The sequence below is a fragment of the Saccopteryx leptura genome, chromosome X (assembly GCF_036850995.1).
Source record: "Saccopteryx leptura isolate mSacLep1 chromosome X, mSacLep1_pri_phased_curated, whole genome shotgun sequence".
NCBI classification, from domain to species: Eukaryota; Metazoa; Chordata; class Mammalia; order Chiroptera; family Emballonuridae; genus Saccopteryx; species Saccopteryx leptura.
The window spans coordinates 71366081-71388533 of NC_089516.1; the positions used below are offsets into that span (position 1 = coordinate 71366081).

The window sequence follows — 22453 nt, forward strand, 5'->3', positions numbered from 1 at the left end:
GACCCAGGCTAGGGGGTAATAACCAGGGCCCCCTCTAAACAGGTAGAGAGGACCTTATTGACAAATGAGTGAGAGACTGCAATCCTGAACAGTTGCATTCCCCACATTGCAGCATCTGTCATTTGTACAAAATGTCCTACAGTATCTTCCTAAACCCCATGAAAACCCAGTGAGTCCAAATTCAAATAATTGAAACAGCAGTTTCAATAGTTTCAATTGTATGATGTCAGGGATGGGGGTAGGTTCCTTGCTAGCACCATGGCTAGGGCCACGGTGCTTCTCTGCATACCTCTGTGGACCTCCTGGCAATGTAGTAGCTGAGCTTCCTTGATATTTTTTCATCTCAGATTAATGAAAAGGAAAAAGAGAAATACTAGGATACAATTAGAAACAACCCCATTTAGGCAGGGAACTTGTGGCAACCCAGGTAGCAACTGTGGTGAGCACCTATCCATGATGTCCAAATGAAAACACTCAGCCCATCATTAACAAGTGTCATATAGACAGCCTGGACCCAATAGAACCATAGGCAACCAGGGCTTAGAGAGGTTTGTCTCCTTACTATGAGCAGAAGCTGAGCAGAGAAACCTCTGAGGTTCTGTTAGCTGACCTTCCCTGGACAACACCTGAGTGAAGAAGACCAAGGAAGGTGCTATGCTTGGCACAGCTTAAATGGGTAGATACGACTAAAAGCTCTGAAACAGAACAAATGTAGCTCAGACATGTAATAGCTGAGGGTCAGTTGTATAAGTGTGTATAGTCTGTGCTAACATTCAGAAAAGGGAAACCACAGTGAGGAGCTAGTGGGTGCAGTAGTCACAGAAGGCTTCTTTAGAGAGGAACAATTGTGAATTTGACTTTGAAGGCTGGAAGTATTGAAATAGGAAGCAACACTGGGGCAGGGAGGAGGTATTAGTGTGAACCCAAGTATAAATCTATGAAATGATATTTGCCACCCACTACCACCACCCCTTATTCCCGCCCTAAAAGGGTGTGGGTAATTTTTAGGAATATTGGGGTAGCTATGTACATTTTAAATATTCAGAGATAACTTTGCTTTGATTTATTTTCAGTCACAATATTTAACTTACTTTGAAAGTTTAAATGAACTAAAGGAAGTATTGAGATTTTTAGGTTTATTAAAAGGAGTTTTAAAGTTCTACAAAATATTGGTCTGAGAGCAAGAAAGTTTAGCACCATATTTATGAGACAGCGCTGGTCTTGTGCCCTAGTAACTGTGTGTTTAGATTTGAGTTTTACAACCATTTTACAATATAAGAGAGTAAGGCTGAGTCTCCTATTTTCATAGATGAGGAAATTAAGGCTCAGAGAATTTAAGTGGCTTACCCAGGACCACACAGTTAGTAGGTTAAACAGCTGGGACTCAAACTCAGGTCTTTGAACTTTCTCGCTTTTTCCACTGTTCCACACTACTTTATGACCTTAACTACCCCTTATCACTGGATTTTCTGAACAGTGAATTATTCTTTTTTTAAATTTATTGATTTTAGTGAGAAAGGAAGGGAGAGAAAGAGACAGGAAAATCGATCTGTTCCTGTATGCGCCCTGACGGGGGATTGAACCTGCAACCTCTGTGCTTCAGGATGACACTCTAACCAACTGAGCTACCCGGCCAGGGCTGAACAGTGGATCACTCTTAATCATTCTTACATCATTGCACTTGGCTTTATGGCTAATCTGGTGTCTGAAAACTTATATTCAACCTTCCCAGGAATCAGAAAGAGCAGGCAAAGGAAGAGTTTTAATAACACATCTTTCTAGCCCTGTTCTCTCTAGTTGCTTGCTATCCTTAAATACAAAACAAAAGAAAAGAAAACAAAAACAATAGAAGATTTAGTTTATGGTAATAGATATGTACATACTTTCTATTTTTGAAAACTAGTAAGGGATTTGAAGTCTGAAAGTGCTAATGATACACAAACTCAGAAGAAAAGGAAGCTTCAGGCTGAAGTTAGGACTACAGGGAAGTGAGATTGTCTATATTCTAGCATAGTGGACACCCACCTGTGTGGTCTAGATATGGATTCCCAGGTATATGTGTATTTGTATTATGTATTATAAGACAGGTTTCAAGCCTTTACAATATCAAACTATATTATATTGATTCATTCTCAGTTTGTTCTGCTTTTGTGGTTAGATTAGCCAGACAGAGCCCACTTTTAATGCGTATTTCTCACAAAGTGTTCTTGAGGATGTGGAAGTCAGTGCATGGGAACCACACTGTCCCTTTAGCCAGACTGAGCCTGTCTACCTTAGCATGTTATAAAGAACCCAGACCTTGAAAGAGGCTTGGAGCAATGTTGGCCCACTCTGTAGAGCTGACCTCTTCCTCTCCTGTGAACTTGATGCCAGGGGCACCCAACAGATCAGAACCCATCTGTACTCACAGCCTATTTATCTGAATGATCATTATGGGAGGAAACAGAACAATGTGATGGTAATTTTTTTTGCAAAGCCATTAAACATCTGTATGTTGCAGCCTGAGACTTCCAAGATTGATAGAACTATGTTACGAATCCTTAAGAACAGCCTTCCCTAGCCCTAGTGAAAAGCCCAGTTTACCATGTAATATAAAAAGTTAGGATTGGGAATGTGGCCAAAGGGAAATCCTATGCAGGTAGCCTGCAGCTGAGAAGTGAGTCATATCAGGCAATTCAGTAGAATATGAATAGTTTAGTTAAACCATATAATATTAATAGAAGTTAATGAGCATTACTAACTGTCAGATTGTCTGAAGCTCCAAGAATAAGCAGACAGGATGGGGAATTGGCCTGAAACGATCTCTGCTAACAGAGGAAATCTGTCAGGACAGGGCTCACTGGGGTCATTTTTGGACAGACCCAGCCACACAACATGTCCCAGCATTAGGTGTGCTCTCAGGGGAAGCTTAGGACAGTGCTATTTTTCCTCACCTCTCTCCATTCTCCTCTTTGTACTTACTGTCTGAATTTCTCGTGTATTTTTATAGTTTTTGTACATATGTGTGTATCCTTAAACATTATGTGGCAATTTTTGTATGTTTTTAAACCTTTTATAAGTGGAATAGGTACAGATGAAATTAACTGTATAGAGATGAAATCAAGGGAATGATGAACATGGGATTTGAGATGGAGTTTGCCTTAACATTGTAGGTCTTGGATTGGGTGATGGGTTCACCAAAACTTAATATATTATTGAAAGTAATTAAGGGACGTCAGAGAAATGGCGCCATGAGGAGCACGACTGACAAATCTCCCCAAAATTTCAACAAGTTCATCAATCAGAGACAGAAAAATTTATCCTTGGAGCATCTGGGAGTCCTACACACTGAAAATGAAGGTATGATCGAGCGAAAAATTGACTAAATATATAATCAACCCTGAAGGAAATAAGACATAGAAAGAAATACTCCGCCTTCCTCACTGACCCAAGCAAGGGCTGTTTTCACTTGGAACTGAGATAGAGTTGGGGGGGGCTAAGGGTGTGAAGGAAGCTAGGCTGCAGCATGGACGTTCAAGCCAAGGAAAGAGTGAGCCTGTGGTGACTCAGCCCATGCCAGCTAACGCCCGTGCCGGTCCCGGCAAGGACAGGTGAGCAGCAGCTGCCAGCAGTGCGAGGGGAGTGCGCCAAAGTGAACTTCTCTATGCCCGAGCTTCTCTGGGCAGGCGGGGAGCCTCACCTAGCCATTCAAGTTAACAATCAAGCGTCGGAGGAGGGGTGCGCGGGAAGCTTGCAGTCCTTCCTGGAGTAGATCAGTGGATCCAATCACTGAAATTAGCTTAACCCACAGTCTGCTCACCTTCCAACTGACCTACACGGCTCTAACGGACAAGATCTCTCTCAGTTCATCAATCTAAGATGAGGTGTGATATTTTTTAGTGCATCTTGCTAAAGGGGTAGGGGCAACTTCTGATTGGCAGAGCTTTCATACTTAGGTATATATGCTAAAAAGAGGGACTTGGCAGCTGTTAAGACCTCCTATACTGTAGGCAGTGACTAGGGCACCTTCTTCACAGCCAAAACAGGTTACAAAGTGCAAAAATACTGGCGAGAGTGGTCCCACAGAGTGCTAGGCATGCTGAACAGGCTTGGAGGCTCATACAAAGTCACCTTGAGAGCAATTGGCTCCCAGCCCCACCTGATTACACTGGTGGCTCTGACTGACAGAGCCTTACCCAGAGCCTTGCATTGAGTGGGGATAGAGTGGGGATTTGCCAGCCCTTTGAGCCTCTTACTTCCCAGGCAGAGGCAACGGCAACCTCATAGCTGGATCATCAGGCTACTAATTCAGGAAGGAGAGACTAGGAGAGAGGCTCTGGGAAAACAGACTCTCTCATTGTCAGAGCCTGCAAACGCTAACAAACCTTGACTACCAACGAGACTGAAGCCTAATATATGACATCGCCGTAGAGTTTCATCAACTGCAAATCTCTACCTAAGTGTGCCACAGGGGCAGAGCCTGGGGTACAGAGTCATTGACCAGGAAGAGGGAGTAGGAAGAAAAAGGAAGAAGTTAACCTCTCAAAATCAAGAAAAGTCCATAGACTACATAACTTGTTCCACTATTTTTTTTGTTTCTTTCATCTTCTTGCCTTTATTATTATTATTATTATTATTATTATTATTATTTCTTTTTCCTCTGCCTTGGTCCTTTTATTCTCTGCCTGTCTTATTCTTTCCTCTTCTTGAACTACACTACCCATAAGTGTTACATTTCCCATTTTCTTTCTTTGCTTCTTTCTTCCTTTCCATGAGGGTTACACTCCAAAACCCTTAACTCTCTCTCTCTCTCTTTTTGTTTTTTTTTCTCCTTTTCCTTTTCCTCTTTTTCTTTTTTCTCCCTCTCTATTAGTTTCTTCTTTTCTCCTTTTATTTTCCTCTCATTCAATCCTCAATCACGAACAAATTATTTTATTTGGGACTCAAATTTTTTTGTGTGGCATTTTGGGTGCTTTTTACTTCACTTTTTAACTCATTAGCATTCTTCCCAACCCTGGATCTCCATGCTGTCTAGTTTTTGCTCCACTTAATATAATAGTATTTTTTTTCCTTTTTTCTGTTTCCCTCTTAGCCTGTTTATTATATCTCAGTCGACCATCACTTGCAAGCAAATAATTTTATACTTGACCCAAATGTTTTCCTTTTTTGCATTTTGTGGGTCCCTTCCTCCTTTTTGCCCCTTGAACACTTCCCCCCAACTCAGGCCCTCCATTATAAACAGTTTTTGTTCCATTTAGTATAATATAATTCACAGTTCATCATGATATTTTCCTAAGGAGGAGGGGAAAGGAGGGGAAGAGAAGAAAAAAAAGGGGGGAAATAATAAATTATTATTTTTTTCCAAATATTTTTTTCTTTTTTTTTACCTTTTATTCTTTATTAATTCTCATTAGTACTATCAACAAAACCACCCTCAGATGCCGTTAAGAAAAAGGAAATCAAATATCATGGATACAAAAGATAGAGAAGTAGCACGGATAGATATGGAAAAATCTATGGAGAAAAAAATTAATATATTGGAAACCTTGGAGCTAAATGACAGAGAATTTAAAATAGAAATCCTAAAAATACTTGGAGATATACAAGAAAACACAGAAAGGCAATTTAGGGAGCTCAGAAAACAACTCAATGAACACAAAGGATATATTACCAAGGAAATTGAAACTATAAAAACAAATCAAACAGAGATGAAAAACTCAATTAATGAACTGAAAAACGAGGTAACAAGCTTAGCTAATAGAACAGGCCAGATAGAAGGTAGGATTAGTGACATAGAAGACAGGAAACTTGAGGCACAACAGAGAGAAGAAGAGAGACTCAAAAATTTTAAAAAATGAGAAAGCCGTACAGGAATTGTCTGACTCCATCAAAAAGAATAACATAAGAATAACAGGTATATCAGAGGGAGAAGAGAGAGAAAATGAAATGGAGAATATATTCAAACAAATAATAGACGAGAACTTCCCAAGCCTGTGGAAAGAACTAAAGCCTGAAATTCAAGAAGCAAACAGAACACCAAGTTTTCTTAACCCCAACAAACCTACTCCAAGGCACATCATAATGAAACTGGCATAAAACAATGACAAAGAAAAAATTCTCAAGGCAGCCAGGGAAAAGAAGAATACAACATATAAAGGAAGGCCTATTAAATTATCATCAGATATTCAGCAGAAACTCTACAAGCTAGAACAGAGTGGACCCCAATATTTAAATTCCTTAAAGAGAGGAACTTTCAGCCAACAATACTATACCCATCAAAGCTATCCTTCAAATATGAAGGAGAAATAAGAACTTTCACAAATACAGAAAAGATGAGGGAATTTATCATCAGAAAACCCCCACTCCAGGAAATACTAAAGGGGGTTTTCCAACCAGATACAAAGAACAAAACAAAACAAAACCACAAGTAACAGTTCCACCAAGAACACCTTAAAATCAAATTTAAGCTGTGACAACAAAAACAAAAAAAAGGGGGGGGGGAGAGGATGAAGATTAACAGTAGCAAAGGACGATAGAGTGCATAAACTCCCATAAGATAGGGTACTACAATGAATATGGTAGGTACCCTTTTCATTACTTAATGGTAACCACCCTTGAAAAAACCACCACAGAAACACATGACTTAAAAAAGGTAACAACGGAGGAAATAAGTAGGGAATACAAACAAACAAAAACAAATGATAGAAAAATAAAAGGGAAGAATCAAACAAGATACAAAACTAACAGAAAGAAATTTATAAAATGGCAATAGGGAACCCACAATTGTCAATAATTACACTAAATGTAAATGGATTAAACTCACCAATAAAAAGACACAGAGTAACAGAATGGATTAAAAAAGAAAATCCAACTGGATGCTGCCTACAAGAAACACATATAAGCCACAAGGATAAAAACAAATTCAAAGTGAAAGGCTGGAAAACAATACTCCAAGCAAATAACATCCAAAAAAAAGCAGGCATAGCAATACTCATATCGAATAATGCTGACTACAAGACAGAAAAAGTACTCAGAGACAAAAATGATCATTTCATAATGATTAAGGAGACAGTGAATCAAGAAGACATAACAATTCTTAATATATATGCACCAAACCAAGGAGCACCAAAATATATAAGATAGCTACTTTATTGACCTAAAAACAAAAACTGATAAAAATACAATCATACTTGGAGACCTCAATACAACACTGATGGCAGATCATTATTCCAAACAGAAAATCAATAAAGATATATTGGCCTTAAACAAAACACTAGAGCACCTGGATATGATAGACATCTACAGGACATTTCATCCCAAAGCGACATAGTATACATTTTTCTCTAGTGTACATGGAACATTCTTAAGAATTGACCATATGTTGGGCCACAAAAGTAATATCAGCAAATTCAATAAAATCGAAGTTGTACCAAGCATATTTTCTGATCATAAAGCCTTGAAACTAGAATTCAACTGCAAAGAAAGAGGGAAAAACCCACAAAAATGTGAAAACTAAACAACATACTTTTAAAAAATGAAGGGGTCAAAGAAGAAATAAGTGCAGAGATCAAAAGATATATACAGACAAATGAAAATGACAATACGACATATCAGAATCTCTGGGATGTAGCAAAAGCAGTAATAAGAGGGAAGTTCATATCACTTCAGGCCTATATGAACAAACAAGAGAGAGCCCAAGTAAACCACTTAACTTCACACCTTAAGGATCTAGAAAAAGAAGAACAAAGACAATCCAAAACCAGCCAAAGAAAGGAAATAATAAAAATCAGAGCAGAAATGAATGAAATAGAGAACAGAAAAACTATAGAAAAAATTAATAAAACACGGAGCTGTTTCTATGAAAAGATTGACGAAATTGACAAACCCTTGGCAAGACTCACCAAGGAAAAAAGAGAAGACTCATATAAACAAAATCCAAAATGAAAGTGGAGAAATCACCATAGACATCATAGATATACAAACATTTATTGTGGAATACTACAAAAAACTATATGCCACCAAATTCAACAATCTAGAAGAAATGGATAAATTCCTAGAACAATAGAACCTTCCTAGACTGAGTCAAGAAGAAGCAGAAAGCCTAAACACACCAATTAGCAGGGAGGAAATAGAAAAAAACTATTAAAAACCTCCCCAAAAATAAAAGTCCAGGCCCAGACGGTTATACTAGTGAATTCTATCAAACATTGAAAGAAGACTTGGTTCCTGTTCTACTCAAAGTCTTCCAAAAAATTGAAGAAGAAGCAATACTTCCAAACACATTTTATGAGGCCAACATAACTCTCATACCGAAACTTGGCAAGAACGGCACAAAGAAAGAAAACTACAGACCAATATCTCTAATGAATACAGATGCTAAAATACTAAACAAAATAATAGCAAATAGAATACAACAACATATTAAAAAAATAATACATCATGATCAAGTGGGATTCATCCCAGAATCTCAAGGATGGTTCAACATACATAAAACGGTTAACGTAATACACCATATCAACAAAACAAAGAACAAAAACCACATGATCTTATCAATAGATGCAGAAAAGGCAATCGATAAAATACAACACAACTTTATGTTTAAGATACTCAACAAAATGGGTATAGAAGGAAAGTATCTCAACATGATAAAGGCCATATATGATAAGCCATCAGCCAACATCATATTAAATGGCATAAAACTGAGGACTTTACCCCTTAAATCAGGAACAAGACAGGGTTGTCCACTCTCTCCACTCTTATTTTGCATGGTGCTAGAAGTTCTGGCCAGAGCAATCAGACAAGAGAAAGAAATAAAAGGCATCCATATCAGAAAAGAAGAAGTAAAGGTATCACTTTTTGCAGATGATATGATCCTATACATCAAAAACCACAAAGACTCCACAAAAAGAGTACTAGAAACAATAAACCAATACAGTAAGGTCACAGGATACAAAAGTAATATACAAAAGTCCATAGCCTTTCTATATGCCAACAATGAAATATTAGAAAACGAACTCAAAAAAATAATCACCTTCACGATTGCAACAACAACAAAAAAATCAAATACCTAGGAATAAACATAACAAAGAACATAAAGGAACTATATAATGAAAACTACAAAACATTGTTAAGGGAAATCGAGAAAGATACAATGAGATGGAAAAATATTCCTTGTTCTCCGATAGGAAGAAAAAATATGATCAAAATGGTCATATTACCAAAAGCAATTTATAAATTTAATGCAATTCCCTTCAAAATTCTAATGACATTTTTTAAAGAAATGGAACAAAAAATCCAGATTTATATGGAACTATAAAAAACCCTGAATAGCCAAAGTAATCCTAAGGAAAAAGAATGAAGCTGGGGGCATTACAATACCTGACTTCAAATTTTATTATAGGGCCACGACAATCAAAACAGCATGGTATTGGCAAAAATATAGACACTCAGACCAATGGAACAGAATAGAAAGCCCAGAAACAAAACCACATATATATGGTCAAATAATTTTTGATAAATGGGCCAACAACACACAATGGAGAAAAGAAAGCCTCTTCAACAAATGGTGCTGGGAAAACTGGAAAGCCTCATGCAAAAGAATGAAACTCGACTACAGCTTGTCCCCTTGTACTAAAATTAATTCAAAATGGATCAAAGACATAAATATAAGCCCTGAAACAATAAAGTACATAGAAGAAGACATAGGTACTGAACTCATGGACCTTGGTTTTAAAGATCATTTTATGAATTTGACTCCAAAGGCAAGGGAAGTGAAGGCAAAGACAAATGAATGGGACTACATCAGACTAAGAAGTTTTTTCTCAGCAAGTGAAACTGATAACAAAATAGAGAGCCTACTAAATGGGAAATGATATTTTCAAATAACAGCTCAGATAAGGGCCTAATATCCAAAATATACAAAGAACTCATAAAACTCAACAACAAACAAGCAATCCAATAAAAAAATGGGAAGAGGACATGAACAGACACTTCTCCCAGGAAGAAATACAAATGGCCAACAGATATTTGAAGAGATGCTCATCTTCATTAGTTATTAGAGAAATGCAAATCAAAACTACAATGAGATACCAACCCCCACCAGTTAGATTAGCTATTATTTATAGCAAATATTGGAGAGGTTGCAGAGAAAAAGGAACCCTCATTCACTGTTGGTGGGAATGTAAAGTAGTACAACTATTATGGAAGATAGTATGGTGGTTCCTCAAAAAATCTGAAAATAGAACTACCTTATGACCCAGCAATCCCTCTACTGGGTATATACCCCCAAAACTCAGAAACATTGATACGTAAAGACACATGTAGCCCAGTGTTCATTTCAGCATTGTTCACAGTGGGCAAGACATGGAAACAACCAAAAAGCCCTTCAATAGAAGACTGGATAAAGAAGATGTGGCACATGGAATACTACTCAGCCATAAGAAATGATGACATCGGATCATTTACAACAAAATGGATGGATCTTGATAATATTGTAGAAGTGAAATAAGTAAATCAGAAAAAACTAAGAACTGCATGATTCCATACATTGGTGGGACGTAGAAACAAGACTAAGAGACATGGACAAGAGTGTGGTGGTTACGGGGGGGGGGGGGGGGAGGGAAGGGGGGAGGGGGGAAGGGGGGGGGGCACAAAGAAAACTAGATAGAAGGTGACAGAGGACAATCTGACTTTGGGTGATGGGTATGCAACATAATTGAATGACAAGATAACCTGGACATGTTTTCTTTGAACATATGTACCCTGATTTATTGATGTCACCCCATTAAAATTAATAAAAATTTATTTATAAAAAAACTGCATAAATAATTATAAGTCTATGTTGATAGGCACACAATGCATAAAGATGTAATTTGTGACAAATGTTAAAAGAGGAGAGAAATAGCGAAACATCAAGTTTTAAATAAACGTTTAAAAATTATTTTTATTATCTTTAGAGAGAGAGGAAGGGACAGAGAAAGAGACAATTTGTTGTTCTACTTATTTATGCCATCATTGATGGATTCTTGTATGTGCCCTGACTGAGGATGGAACCTGCAACCTTGGCATGACCAGACAATGTTCTAACCAGTGGCGCTACCTGGCCAGGGACTTAATAAATTTTTTAATGCCACGTTTGTTGTATAGTATTGAAACTAAGCTGATATTAACTCAAGTTAGATTGTTATAAATTGAGATATTAATGGTACTCTCAAGGGTAATCACTAATACAATAATTTAAAAATATATCGTAGAAGAAATGACAATGGAATTAAAATGGTATGCTAGAAATACTTATTTAATACAAGAGAAGACAGTAATGGAAGAATTGAGGAACAAAAAATAGACATAATATATTGAAAGTAAATAGTACAATAGAGATGCAAATTCTACATGATCTGTGGTTACATTAAATTTAAATGTATGAAACTCTCCAATTAAAAGCCAGAGATTTTCAGAATGGCTAAAACAAAATGATCCAACGATATGTCTATAAAAGCCTCATTTTAGATTCAAAGACACAAAAAAGTTGAAAGTAGAAAAGTGAAAAAAAAGTAATTAAGTAAATAAATACAGAAAGAAGAGTACAATTCATAGATTAATGATGAGTGTCTCATGGATTGGGAGTTGGTATTTATCTAATCCTGTGCACTCCAGAACAAAACAACAATTATAACTGATAGGCAATGTACTATTTGTATATATCTACATCTATTCTTCTCAAACAATAAGGCTTGTGAGAGTCATTCATGTCAATATATGAAGCTCTTTATTAATTTTTAACTCCATTTCTCCTGCTGCACTAGGCCTTCTCCAAAACTCCCCATAGTGCCATGTGTTTGACTCCCCGTAGGTAATTCTTCCTGGCCAGCAGAGGATTTCCACCTAAGCTACTCTTACCACTCATTTCCTCTGACCTCCCTCTGATATGCAGGTCTTAATGGCCTGTTTGAATTCCTGAGTTCACTCCAGGAAACCACCCAGCTCATATTGTGCCTCTTTAGGGCTTGCAAATATTTTGGAATAAGAAAGGCCTTTGCTAGCAGTGCCTCTGTGGCTTAATGCTTTGTACTTCCCATCAGCAGCCTTAGAACCACATACAAGGATTGATGCTGGTGTCTGAGACAGTCTTTGTATATAGTACAGAGACCTTTTCTAAGAACATCTGGTTAACCAACCTGACAATGTCATCTTGCTACATTAACCTGACCAAATTTAGACAAAATCAACCCCCATTGGTACTCCAAAACAGTGGCAGTGTTAGGATCCTGATGGGCCTACTTGCCAACTGTCCTGAAACCTACCTCTAGATACCTTTTACAGAAACCTTTCTCTTCCTTCCCACCTAGGACTTGATTCGGAGAGACATCTTATACTACAAGGGCCGCATTGACATGGATAAATATGAGGTAATCGACATTGAAGATGGCAGAGATGATGACTTTAATGTCAGCATGAAGAATGCCTTTAAGCTTCACAACAAGGAGACTGAGGAAGTCCATCTATTTTTTGCCAAGAAGCTGGAGGAGAAGATACGCTGGCTCAGGGCTTTCAGAGAAGAGAGGAAAATGGTACAGGAAGATGAAAAAATCGGTAAGTGATCTCAGAAGACAAAAAGGAATATGATTAAGAATATAGTGATTTGAAATAGTTTTCATTTTTCTAGGGGCAGAAGGAAGATTTCTATTGCAAACTGATTTAATCCACTTTGTTGGTCCCCTATTATTAGGTGCTTTTTGATAGATAGGAATAGTTTCCATTAGTCAGGATTAAGTGAGGCTTCTTCTAGTCTCATTACCAGATAAAACTATTATACTGATGGCAAACCTAAGACTCAGTTCTCTCAAATACACAAATATTTATTAGCAAACCAATATGAAGAAGTCATACAGCCTATTCTGTAATCTCAATGCAGTCTTAGTTTTATTCTTAGATACATGATGGCATCTTCTGTGAAAAAGTTAGTCAATGCAGATTTGGTAATATTATGAGGACAGGATTCAGTTAACTTTCTAGTCAGAATCAGGTGACAAAGTCCTCTGATGATGGTCAAAACATAGCATCTGTTTTCAATCTTAAGCTTTAGGCTGCCTTGTAAAGGGTATAGGCCAGTGGTCAGCAAACTCATTAGTCAACAGAGCCAAATATCAACAGTACAACGATTGAAATTTCTTTTGAGAGCCAAGTTTTTTAAACTTAAACTATATAGGTAGGTACATTCCTTATCGAGGTAGCGCCCGCACATGGCATTTTGTGGAAGAGCCACACTCAAGGGGCCAAAGAGCCGCATGTGGCTAGTGAGCCGCAGTTTGCTGACCAGGGGTATAGGCTATAGTACTTACTAAGTCTTTTAAAATTTTTAATTTATTGTGTTGACATGGTTTTAAGTGTTCCACTCAATATATCACCCTCTATTCCCTGCATCATCTCCCCGTGCCCCATGCAAAGTATCTTTCCAATCCCATTTCACCCACTTTGTCCCTCCCTCTACCTCCATCCCACTTTTCCTCTGGCTGTTGCTACCTTCTTGTCCATATCTATGAGTTATGTATATATGATTTAGCTAATCCCTTCACCTTCTTTCATCCTTTCCCCTCTTCCCCTTTCCCTCTGGCAACTGTCTATCTGTTCCTTGTGACCCTGTCTCTGTATTTTATTCCTCAGATTATTGTGTTCATTCTTATTACCAGTTTTTGTGAGGGCTAAGGTGCCTGCAAGATATTTGTGGTCATTGCATATCTTGAGTTACATTCACTTTACCAAAAAAAAGCTCATTTCTAATGTGTTAGGCTAATTAGGCCTCATACATTATTAAGGTGACTGAATTGCTGGTAATCATGGCCTCTGCAGCAAAGATTTCTGAGTGTTTAATATGTTAAGAAATCACCTCTTAAGTGTACATTCCTGATAATGGCACTTCAGATATTAACAAAATGCTTCTGGAGTATAGATTAAAATTAATGTACATGTATATACCACACTCTTTGTATGGAAGTATTTTAAAGTAAATTATAGAATAGGATCTAAAATCATAACCACTTACATGATTTACAATCACAGTAAACCATACCCTTTTGCTTGAGAGAGGTTGTTCCCCTTTTCCAGAGATGATATAGCTGACAGAAATATTTTTTCATGTTATTTCCCAAATGGGATTTAGGCTTCATTGGCTATAACTTCATGGTTTACAAAGTATAAATATTATCATGTCTCTTGCCTATGGTCCTGCATTTCTGACATAAAAGTACCAACATTCAGGCTTAGTAATGCCCTAAAAAAAACAGTTTCTGTTTTTACACCACTCCTAATGGATGTAGAATTGTACTTTAAAACACCTGTACACCCAAGCTGGGGAAACAGCCTTTAGAAAATAGAGCCTATCCACTGAGTCCTGGTATAAATGGATTATCTTATCCTGTAGTGTAGGCTATTGAGATGATCCAAAAGCAAAGAAATGTAATTGGAAAGGCATTTAGTCTCATTTTAGTCTTCTCAGATTTTGGGTAAATGCACACTGATAATTCGTTTTGAACCCCATCGGAGTAAAATTGTTTTTAGCATCTGGGCACTGATTCAGGACATGATGTGAAGTGGTACAGAAATGCTACTGGCTTCTTCTCTCAATGGCAGACAGCAGCAGCCTCTGACATTGCTGATGTTCGAGCTATTAAAGGAATGGTCTTAGTATACTTTCTGAAGCTCCTAGACCAACTTGAAGACCCCCTTTATTTCCTCTGTTTCAGCCATGATATCTTACACAGAATGCCTTAATAACCCATAACTCTAAGAATCTGCTTCTAATAGAAAAGCTACCAGAAGTTACTTCCAGACAGGCCTATATTTGTCTTTTAAAAAGTAAGTTGTTTTATTCCCCCTGGTAATAACAGTAAATCATTCATTATTGACCAAAAAATAAATAAAACTAAAAATTACACATGAACATACAGAGGTAATTTTCATAAAATTTTAATATATTTTTCATTTTTCTAAGATAAATATAATAAACAAACATGGCTGAATCTTTTTTTTCTCTCTCCACCTCTGCCTTTTTCTAATGGATAGATATAATTCCATATTATTATTTTTCACTTAAAATTATATTATCATTTTAATATTTAATCATTATTATTATTATGACTGTCATAGATTTGCCATAATTTTATGTTTATTATTAATTTTTAATTACAAAAAATTCATGGTCATAATAACCATTTAAACACTTAAAAATGTAGTCAAGAAACTTGAGCATTTTTCCCCTTCTCTGTCACTCCAATGCTGTGTGAGATAATCAGTATTAATTTAGTGTCCTTCTTTCCATACTTATCCAATGTTCATATAAACATAGATACACATTATACTTGTAAATATTTTTATTATTTCATGCATTTAATACTTAAATAAAAACCATAAAGGAGGTACACAAGGAAGATGATGTTATAAGAGTTTTAAAATATTAATGAAAAATACTAAATAATACCGGACAAAAAATAATAAAACTGTTATTTAAGATATTTCCGGCCCTGGCCGGTTGGCTCAGCGGTAGAGCGTCAGCCTGGCATGCGGGGGACCCGGGTTTGATTCCCGGCCAGGGCACATAGGAGAAGCGCCCATTTGCTTCTCCACCCCCACCCCCTCCTTCCTCTCTGTCTCTCTCTTCCCCTCCCGCAGCCAAGGCTCCATTGGAGCAAAGATGGCCAGGGCGCTGGGGATGGCTCCTTGGCCTCTGCCCCAGGCGCTAGAGTGGCTCTGGTCGCGGCAGAGCGACGCCCCGGAGGGGCAGAGCATCGCCCCCTGGTGGGCAGAGCTTCGCCCCTGGTGGGCGTGCCGGGTGGATCCCGGTCGGGCTCATGCGGGAGTCCGTCTGACTGTCTCTCCCCATTTCCAGCTTCAGAAAAATACAAAAAAAAAAAACAAAAAAAGGTGGGAAAGGCTTAGTCTTAAAAAAAAAAAAAAAAAAAAAGATATTTCCATATTGCTTCTTTTATTTACCGATTTAAATTTATTGTGTTTACATAGATTCAAGTATCCCACCAAATACTTTCCCCATCCCTGTGTTCCCTCAACATCCCCCTTGCCCCCTCTCCCTCCAATACCCTCCCCCCTCCCCTCCAGGATTTGCTTTTCTGCTCTCTATAACGCTGTGTTATGTATATATAATTTCACCAATCTCTTTCCCTTCTCTGATCCCATCCTCTCATCCTAAATTTTTATTTATACAAATTATACATATTACTCTTTAATTTGCTTTTCTTAAACTTAATTAATTTAATCGTAACTAACTCTCCAGGTGAAAAATATAAAAGCTTACTGTAACTGTTTATATCACTCAGGGTTCAACCAGAGAAGCATAACCAATAGGACGTTATTAAGAGATTTTTTACAAGGATTGACTTCTGTGATTGTGAAGCCTGGTTAAGCAACTCCAAAATTGCAGGGCAGACAGTCAGGAATAACAGATCATGGGCAGGCTTGAACTTGTGGTTATATGCTGAAACTGTTATCTATAGACAGAAAAATCATGAGAAGGATGGAACTCCCATGCATGGGCTAAAGTTGTGAGGCAGAATTTCTTATCTTTCGGGTGTGAGATGAAAACTTCAGCTCTGCTTTCAGCCTGCCTTTTTTTTTAATGCTAAAAACAATTACCGTGAGTTCTGAGCTCTTAACAAATTTTAAGTGCATAATATAGTAACATAAACTGTGGGATCAATGTTGTATAGCAGTTCTGTAAAACTTATTCAGATCTTGTATAAATGGAACTTTATACCTACTCAATAGCTTTCAGAACAACTTCCTTTTATTTTCAAAAGTACCTCTATACCTATACCTTTTATCATTAAAACCATAGTTTCTTTCTAATTCACCAGAATTCTCAACTTCTAAAAACCTTATCTTTCAGTGACAACTAAGTCAGTAATTAGCAGTTTTAGACTGATACTTTTATGAACATATTTCATGACCTTTACAAACAGTTTCTTTCATTGGCAAACAAACTCATATTTTAGAAGACATAACTGATAACAGGAACCTTTGTAAACCTAGGGAAAACGAGCATATTTTTCTGCTAATAACTTTAAAAGACTTTATTTTTTTATGTTTGCTTTTGTTTATTTGGAATCAATTTCTAGATAAAGTGGGGGGTTTTGTTTGTTTTCGCTGAATCTGAGTTGCTTCTAATGGAAGGTGATTTTTTTTATTTTTTTAATTAATTTTAATGCAGTGACATTGATAAATCAGGGTACATATGTTCAGAGAAAACATCTCCAGATTATTTTGACATTTGATTATGTTGCATACCCCTCACCAAAAGTCAAATTGTCTTCTGTCACCTTCTATCTGGTTTTCTTTGTGCCCCTCCCCTCCCCCACCTCCCTCTCTCCTTCCTCGCCCCCCCCCCGTTACCATCACATTCTTGTCCATGTCTCGAAGTCTCATTTTTATGTCCCATCTATGTATGAAATCATATAGTTCTTAGTTTTTTTCTGATTTACTTACTTCACTCCGTATAATGTTATTAAGGTTCATCCATGTTATTGTAAATGATCTGATGTCATCATTTCTTATGGCTGAGTAGTATTCCATAGTATATATGTACCAAAGCTTTTTAATCCACTCGTCCACTGACGGACACTTGGGCTGTTTCCAGATCTTCGCTATTGTGAACAATGGTGCCATAAACATGGGGGTGCATTTCTCCTTTTGGAACAGTTCTATGGTGTTCTTAGGGTATATTCCTAAAAGTGGGATACCTTTAATCAAATTTAAACTAGTAATAATATCAAATGCTTTTCTAGACCATCTGGCTAAAAAAACTGGTATAACTTTATATTTTACACTATTATTATTAATAGTTGTATAGAAGGCAAGAATGGATCATATTGGCTTTTACAATTTGCTTTGCTTGAACTTTATAAAGACTTTTTAGACTGAGTTTTATTTTATTTATTTATTTATTTATTTATTTATTTATTTATTTATTTATTTATTTTGTATTTTTCTGAAGCTGGAAACGGGGAGAGACAGTCAGATAGACTCCCGCATGCGCCCGACTGGGATCCACCCGGCACGTCCACCAGGGGCGATGCTCTGCCCACCAGGGGACGTCGCTCTGCCTCGACCAGAGCCACTCTAGCGCCTGGGGCAGAGGCCAAGGAGCCATTCCCAGCGCCCGGGTCATCTTTGCTCCAATGGAGCCTTGGCTGCGAGAGGGGAAGAGAGAGACAGAGAGGAAGGAGGGTGGGGGGGGGTGGAGAAGCAAATGGGCGCTTCTCCTATGTGCCCTGGCCGGGAATCGAACCCGGGTCCCCCGCACGCCAGGCCGACGCTCTACCGCTGAGCCAACCAGCCAGGGCCTAGACTGAGTTTTAATTAGTCTCAGGGCACACACAAAAGCCAAGCTATACAGTTGTAATCTTTCTGAAAATGTCCTTATTTCCCACAGTTGTAACAGGTTTGTGGCCTTGGTCTCAGACTGTCTTCCTTTCTCAATCCTTAGGTCCCTGCTGAAGGCCTTGCCCAAAGACACTTCTCAGAACCTTCCCAGTGTGGGGGAAGTTGCTTAAGGGGAGGGGAGGCTTGGGGGAGGGGAATTTGAGTTTTTAAAGGAGCTCTGGATTTAAAGGAGCTCTGACCCAAACTTAACATTCTGGCCTTTTGTTGATTAAGGAAAAGGGCCTAAGGTCTCTTCTTCTGTAGCTATTTCCCGTTGGTTAGGATTAGTGAGATATCTAGAGGGAGGGGCTGGTCTGAGGTTGAGGCTATGTGGTGAGAACAGTTTTTACAAGTTTTTTCTCATCCCAAGGGGTCATTTCATATCCATCCCAATTGCTTCAACCATCCCCTTGGTAAAAGTGCTTTCCCAGTCTTCCAAGTCTGAACTTCCTTCCTTCAGATACCAAGGGCATTGTTGTCGGATTGTGAGCAAGAGGGCAGTTAATTAAATTCCGATCCTATACCCTGTAGCTTGAAAGAGTTCCCATAGCTGTAACTGATGACTGCTGCTCAGGGGAAAAGAAATTCCCCATGATGAAGGAGGGATGAAGGGAAAGGGAAATCCCCTGGCCTGACCATTAAAAGTGACTTCGCTGCAAATATTCAAGGGCTTTCCCCCTGCTGCTTGTGTCCCTTACCAAATGAGATGACTGGACATCCTTTTCCTTTGCCAGGCTTTGGGAGGTCATTTCGTCTGGTACCTCACATAGGGCACCGCTTGCTGCCACAACAATGAACAACTTGAAGTAGCCAACCTTACCTTTGGTTCCTCACACCAGCGCCACTTGTCACAGTAACAATGGAATACCCAAAGGCCAGATACTCCAAGGGGCTGAGGGGAGGTGTCCGCAGACCGAAGGACTGAAGCCCTGTCCCCAGCCTTACTCAGATATTTATCAGCCAGTACAAATAACTCAAGGAAGCAGACAGCAGAAATTTACAGAGGGTAAAGTAAAGGACAGGGAACATGGTGACTTCTAATCTCTCTTCTGAGAGCTCAAACAATTCTGTTATTGAATCTTGTTGTGCTGTTTTGCTGTTTCCAGCATGGGGTCAGAGAGGCCCCTGGACTCTTGTCTGCTCAGGGCTTTCACTCAAGGGTACCTCGCTGTCTCTGGTTGTTATTCTAACTCTGCATACTTTCACAGCATATTCCTACAGAACATAAATCAAAAATCCTCAATAAAACACTAGCAAATAGAATTTAACAACACAAAAGGATCATACACCATGACCAAGTGAGATTTATCTCTAGGATGCGAGGATGGTTCAGCATATGCAAATTAATTAAGGTGATACACCACATTACCAAAATGAAGGATGAAAATGACAAGATCATCTCTATAGATTTGGAAAAAACATTTGAGAAAATCCATCACTCTTACATGATAAAAACTCTCAACAAACTAAGAATAGAAGGAATTAACCTCTATATAATAAAGACCATATATGAAAGCCCCATAGCTAACTTTATTTAGGGAAAAGTGAAAGCTTTTTCTCTAAGACTAGGATCAAGACAAGATGCCCACTTTTATCACTTCTATTGAACATAATAGTGGAAGTTTTAACAAGAGCAATAAGGTAAGAAAACAAATAAAAGACATCTAAATCAGAAAGGAAGAAGTAAAATTATTTCTGTCTACAGGTGATATACTTTTATATATAGAAAGCCCTGAAGACTCCATAAAAATATTCTTACAACTAATGAAATTAGTAAAGTTGTAGGATACAAAATCAACATACAAAATTCAGTTGTGTTTATAAACACTAACAACGAACTAGCTGAAAAGGAAATTAATAAACAACCTTATAATAACATCAGAAGGAATGCAAGACTTAGGAATAAACTTAACCAAGAAATTGAAAGAGAAGTATAAAACACTGCTGAAAGAAATTATAGAAAACACAAATAAATAGAAAGACCTTCTGTGTTCATGGGTTAGAAGACTTGATATTGTTAAAATGTCTATTCTGCCCAAAGCAATTTACAGATTCAATGCAAACCTATTAACACTCCAATGATATTTAAATTTTTTTCAATTACAGTTTAAGTTCAATATTATTTTGTATTAATTTTAGGTGGTACACCGTAGTTGTAAGTCATTTACATAACTTACAAAGTGACCCCCCCCTTGATATTTCAAGTACCCACCTGGCACTGTACATAGTTATTACAATATTATTGATTATATTCCCTATGCTATACTTTGTATCTCCATGACTACTTTGTGATTACCAATTTGTACTTCTTAATCCCTTCACCTTTTGTACCCATCTACCTCATAACACCCCAACATCTGGCAACGTTCAATTATTTTTCTCTGTATCTATGAATTTGTTTCTATTTTGCTTGTTCATTTATTTTGTTCTTTAGAGTCTACATGTAAGTGAAACCATATGATATTTGTCTTTCTGTCTGACCTATTTACTTAGTATAGTACCCTCTGGGTCCAATGATACATTTTATAGAAATAGAAATAATACTCCTAAAATTCATGTAAAAAAAAAGAATACTCCTAAAATTCACCCAAAAAAGATTCATAATAACTAAAGATATTTAAGATAGAACAGAGCTGAATGCATCACACTTCTTGACTCAAAATGTATTCTAAAGGTATAGTAATTAGCACAGTATGGTATTACCATAAAGACCAACATATAAACCAAGAAAATAGAGAAGAGAGCCCAGAAATAAACTCATACATATAGGTCTTCAACATGTCTTCAACAACGGTGCAAAGAATACAAAATTATAAAAGGGTGGTTTCTTCAAAAAATGGTGCTGAGAAAACTAGATATCAATATTCAAAAGAATGAAATCAAACTTAGTGTAAAAGCTTCCTGACTTTGGTCTTAGCAATGATTTTCTGAATATGATACCAAAATCATAGGCAACAAAGCAAATATAGATATGTGGAACTCAGCACAGCAAAGGAAATAATCAACAGAACATAAAGGCAACCCGTGGAATGGGGAAAATATTTCAAACCCTACATCTGATAAGAGGTTACTTTCCAAAATATACAAAGAACTCCTAGAACTTAATGGCAAACCACCAAATAGCTCAATTAAAACTTGGACAATGCCTGACCTGTGGTGGCGCAATAGATAAAGCTTCGACCTGGAAATGCTGGGGTCACCAGTTCGAAACCCTGGGCTTGCCTGGTCAGGGCACATATAGGAGTTGATGCTTCCTGCTCCTCCCCCTCCTTCTCCTCCCCCTCCTTCTCTCTCTCTCTATATATCTCTCTCTCTCCCCTCTCTAAAATAAATAAATAATTTTTTTAAAAACTTGGGCAAAGGACTTACACACATTTCTGTTATTTCATTAATTGCTTTTTGCCATTTGAGTTTTTTCTCCTTATGAAACTTATCTCTATATACGTTTTCTGTTGTAATCTCTTTTAACACATTTTTAATTTTTTTGCTTTTTTGCTTTTCATTATGAAATGTTTTTTCCTCTTCACACCATATTTTATTCAACCATTCTCCATTTAATCCCCTGTTAACTCATAACTTTTCTCCTTTATACTGTGAAAAACATCTTTGTAGATAAATCTTTGTCCGAGTTTCTAACTACTTTCCTTTCTCACTTTTAAAGACTTTTAATATATCATGCCAAAATTTCTCTTCCAGAAACATATTACTTTATACATTTAAGAAAGGTTTATGTTTGGTAGAGCGTCGGCCTAGCGTGCGGAGGACCCAAGTTCGATTTCCGGCCAGGGCACACAGGAGAAGCGCCCATTTGCTTCTCCACCCCTCCGCCGCGCTTTCCTCTCTGTTTCTCTCTTCCCCTCCCGCAGCCAAGGCTCCATTGGAGCAAAGATGGCCCGGGCACTGGGGATGGCTCTGTGGCCTCTGCCTCAGGCGCTAGAGTAGCTCTGGTCGCAACATGGCGACACCCAGGATGGGCAGAGGATCGCCCCCTGGTGGGCAGAGCGTCGCCCATGGTGGGCGTGCCGGGTGGATCCCGGTCGGGCGC

At 37.9% G+C, this 22453-nt stretch overlaps 1 protein-coding gene across 11 annotated transcripts in view; it reads left to right on the forward strand.

The window, feature by feature from the left end:
* Positions 1 to 22453, forward strand: part of ARHGEF9 (Cdc42 guanine nucleotide exchange factor 9) — a 285865-nt gene that overhangs the window by 241343 nt on the left and 22069 nt on the right. For all 11 annotated transcript variants that reach the window (XM_066357437.1, XM_066357442.1, XM_066357438.1 and 8 more), the window contains one exon: positions 12327 to 12570. In XM_066357437.1, the coding sequence (XP_066213534.1) occupies positions 12327 to 12570 (244 nt within the window). The remainder of the gene's footprint in view (positions 1 to 12326; positions 12571 to 22453) is intronic.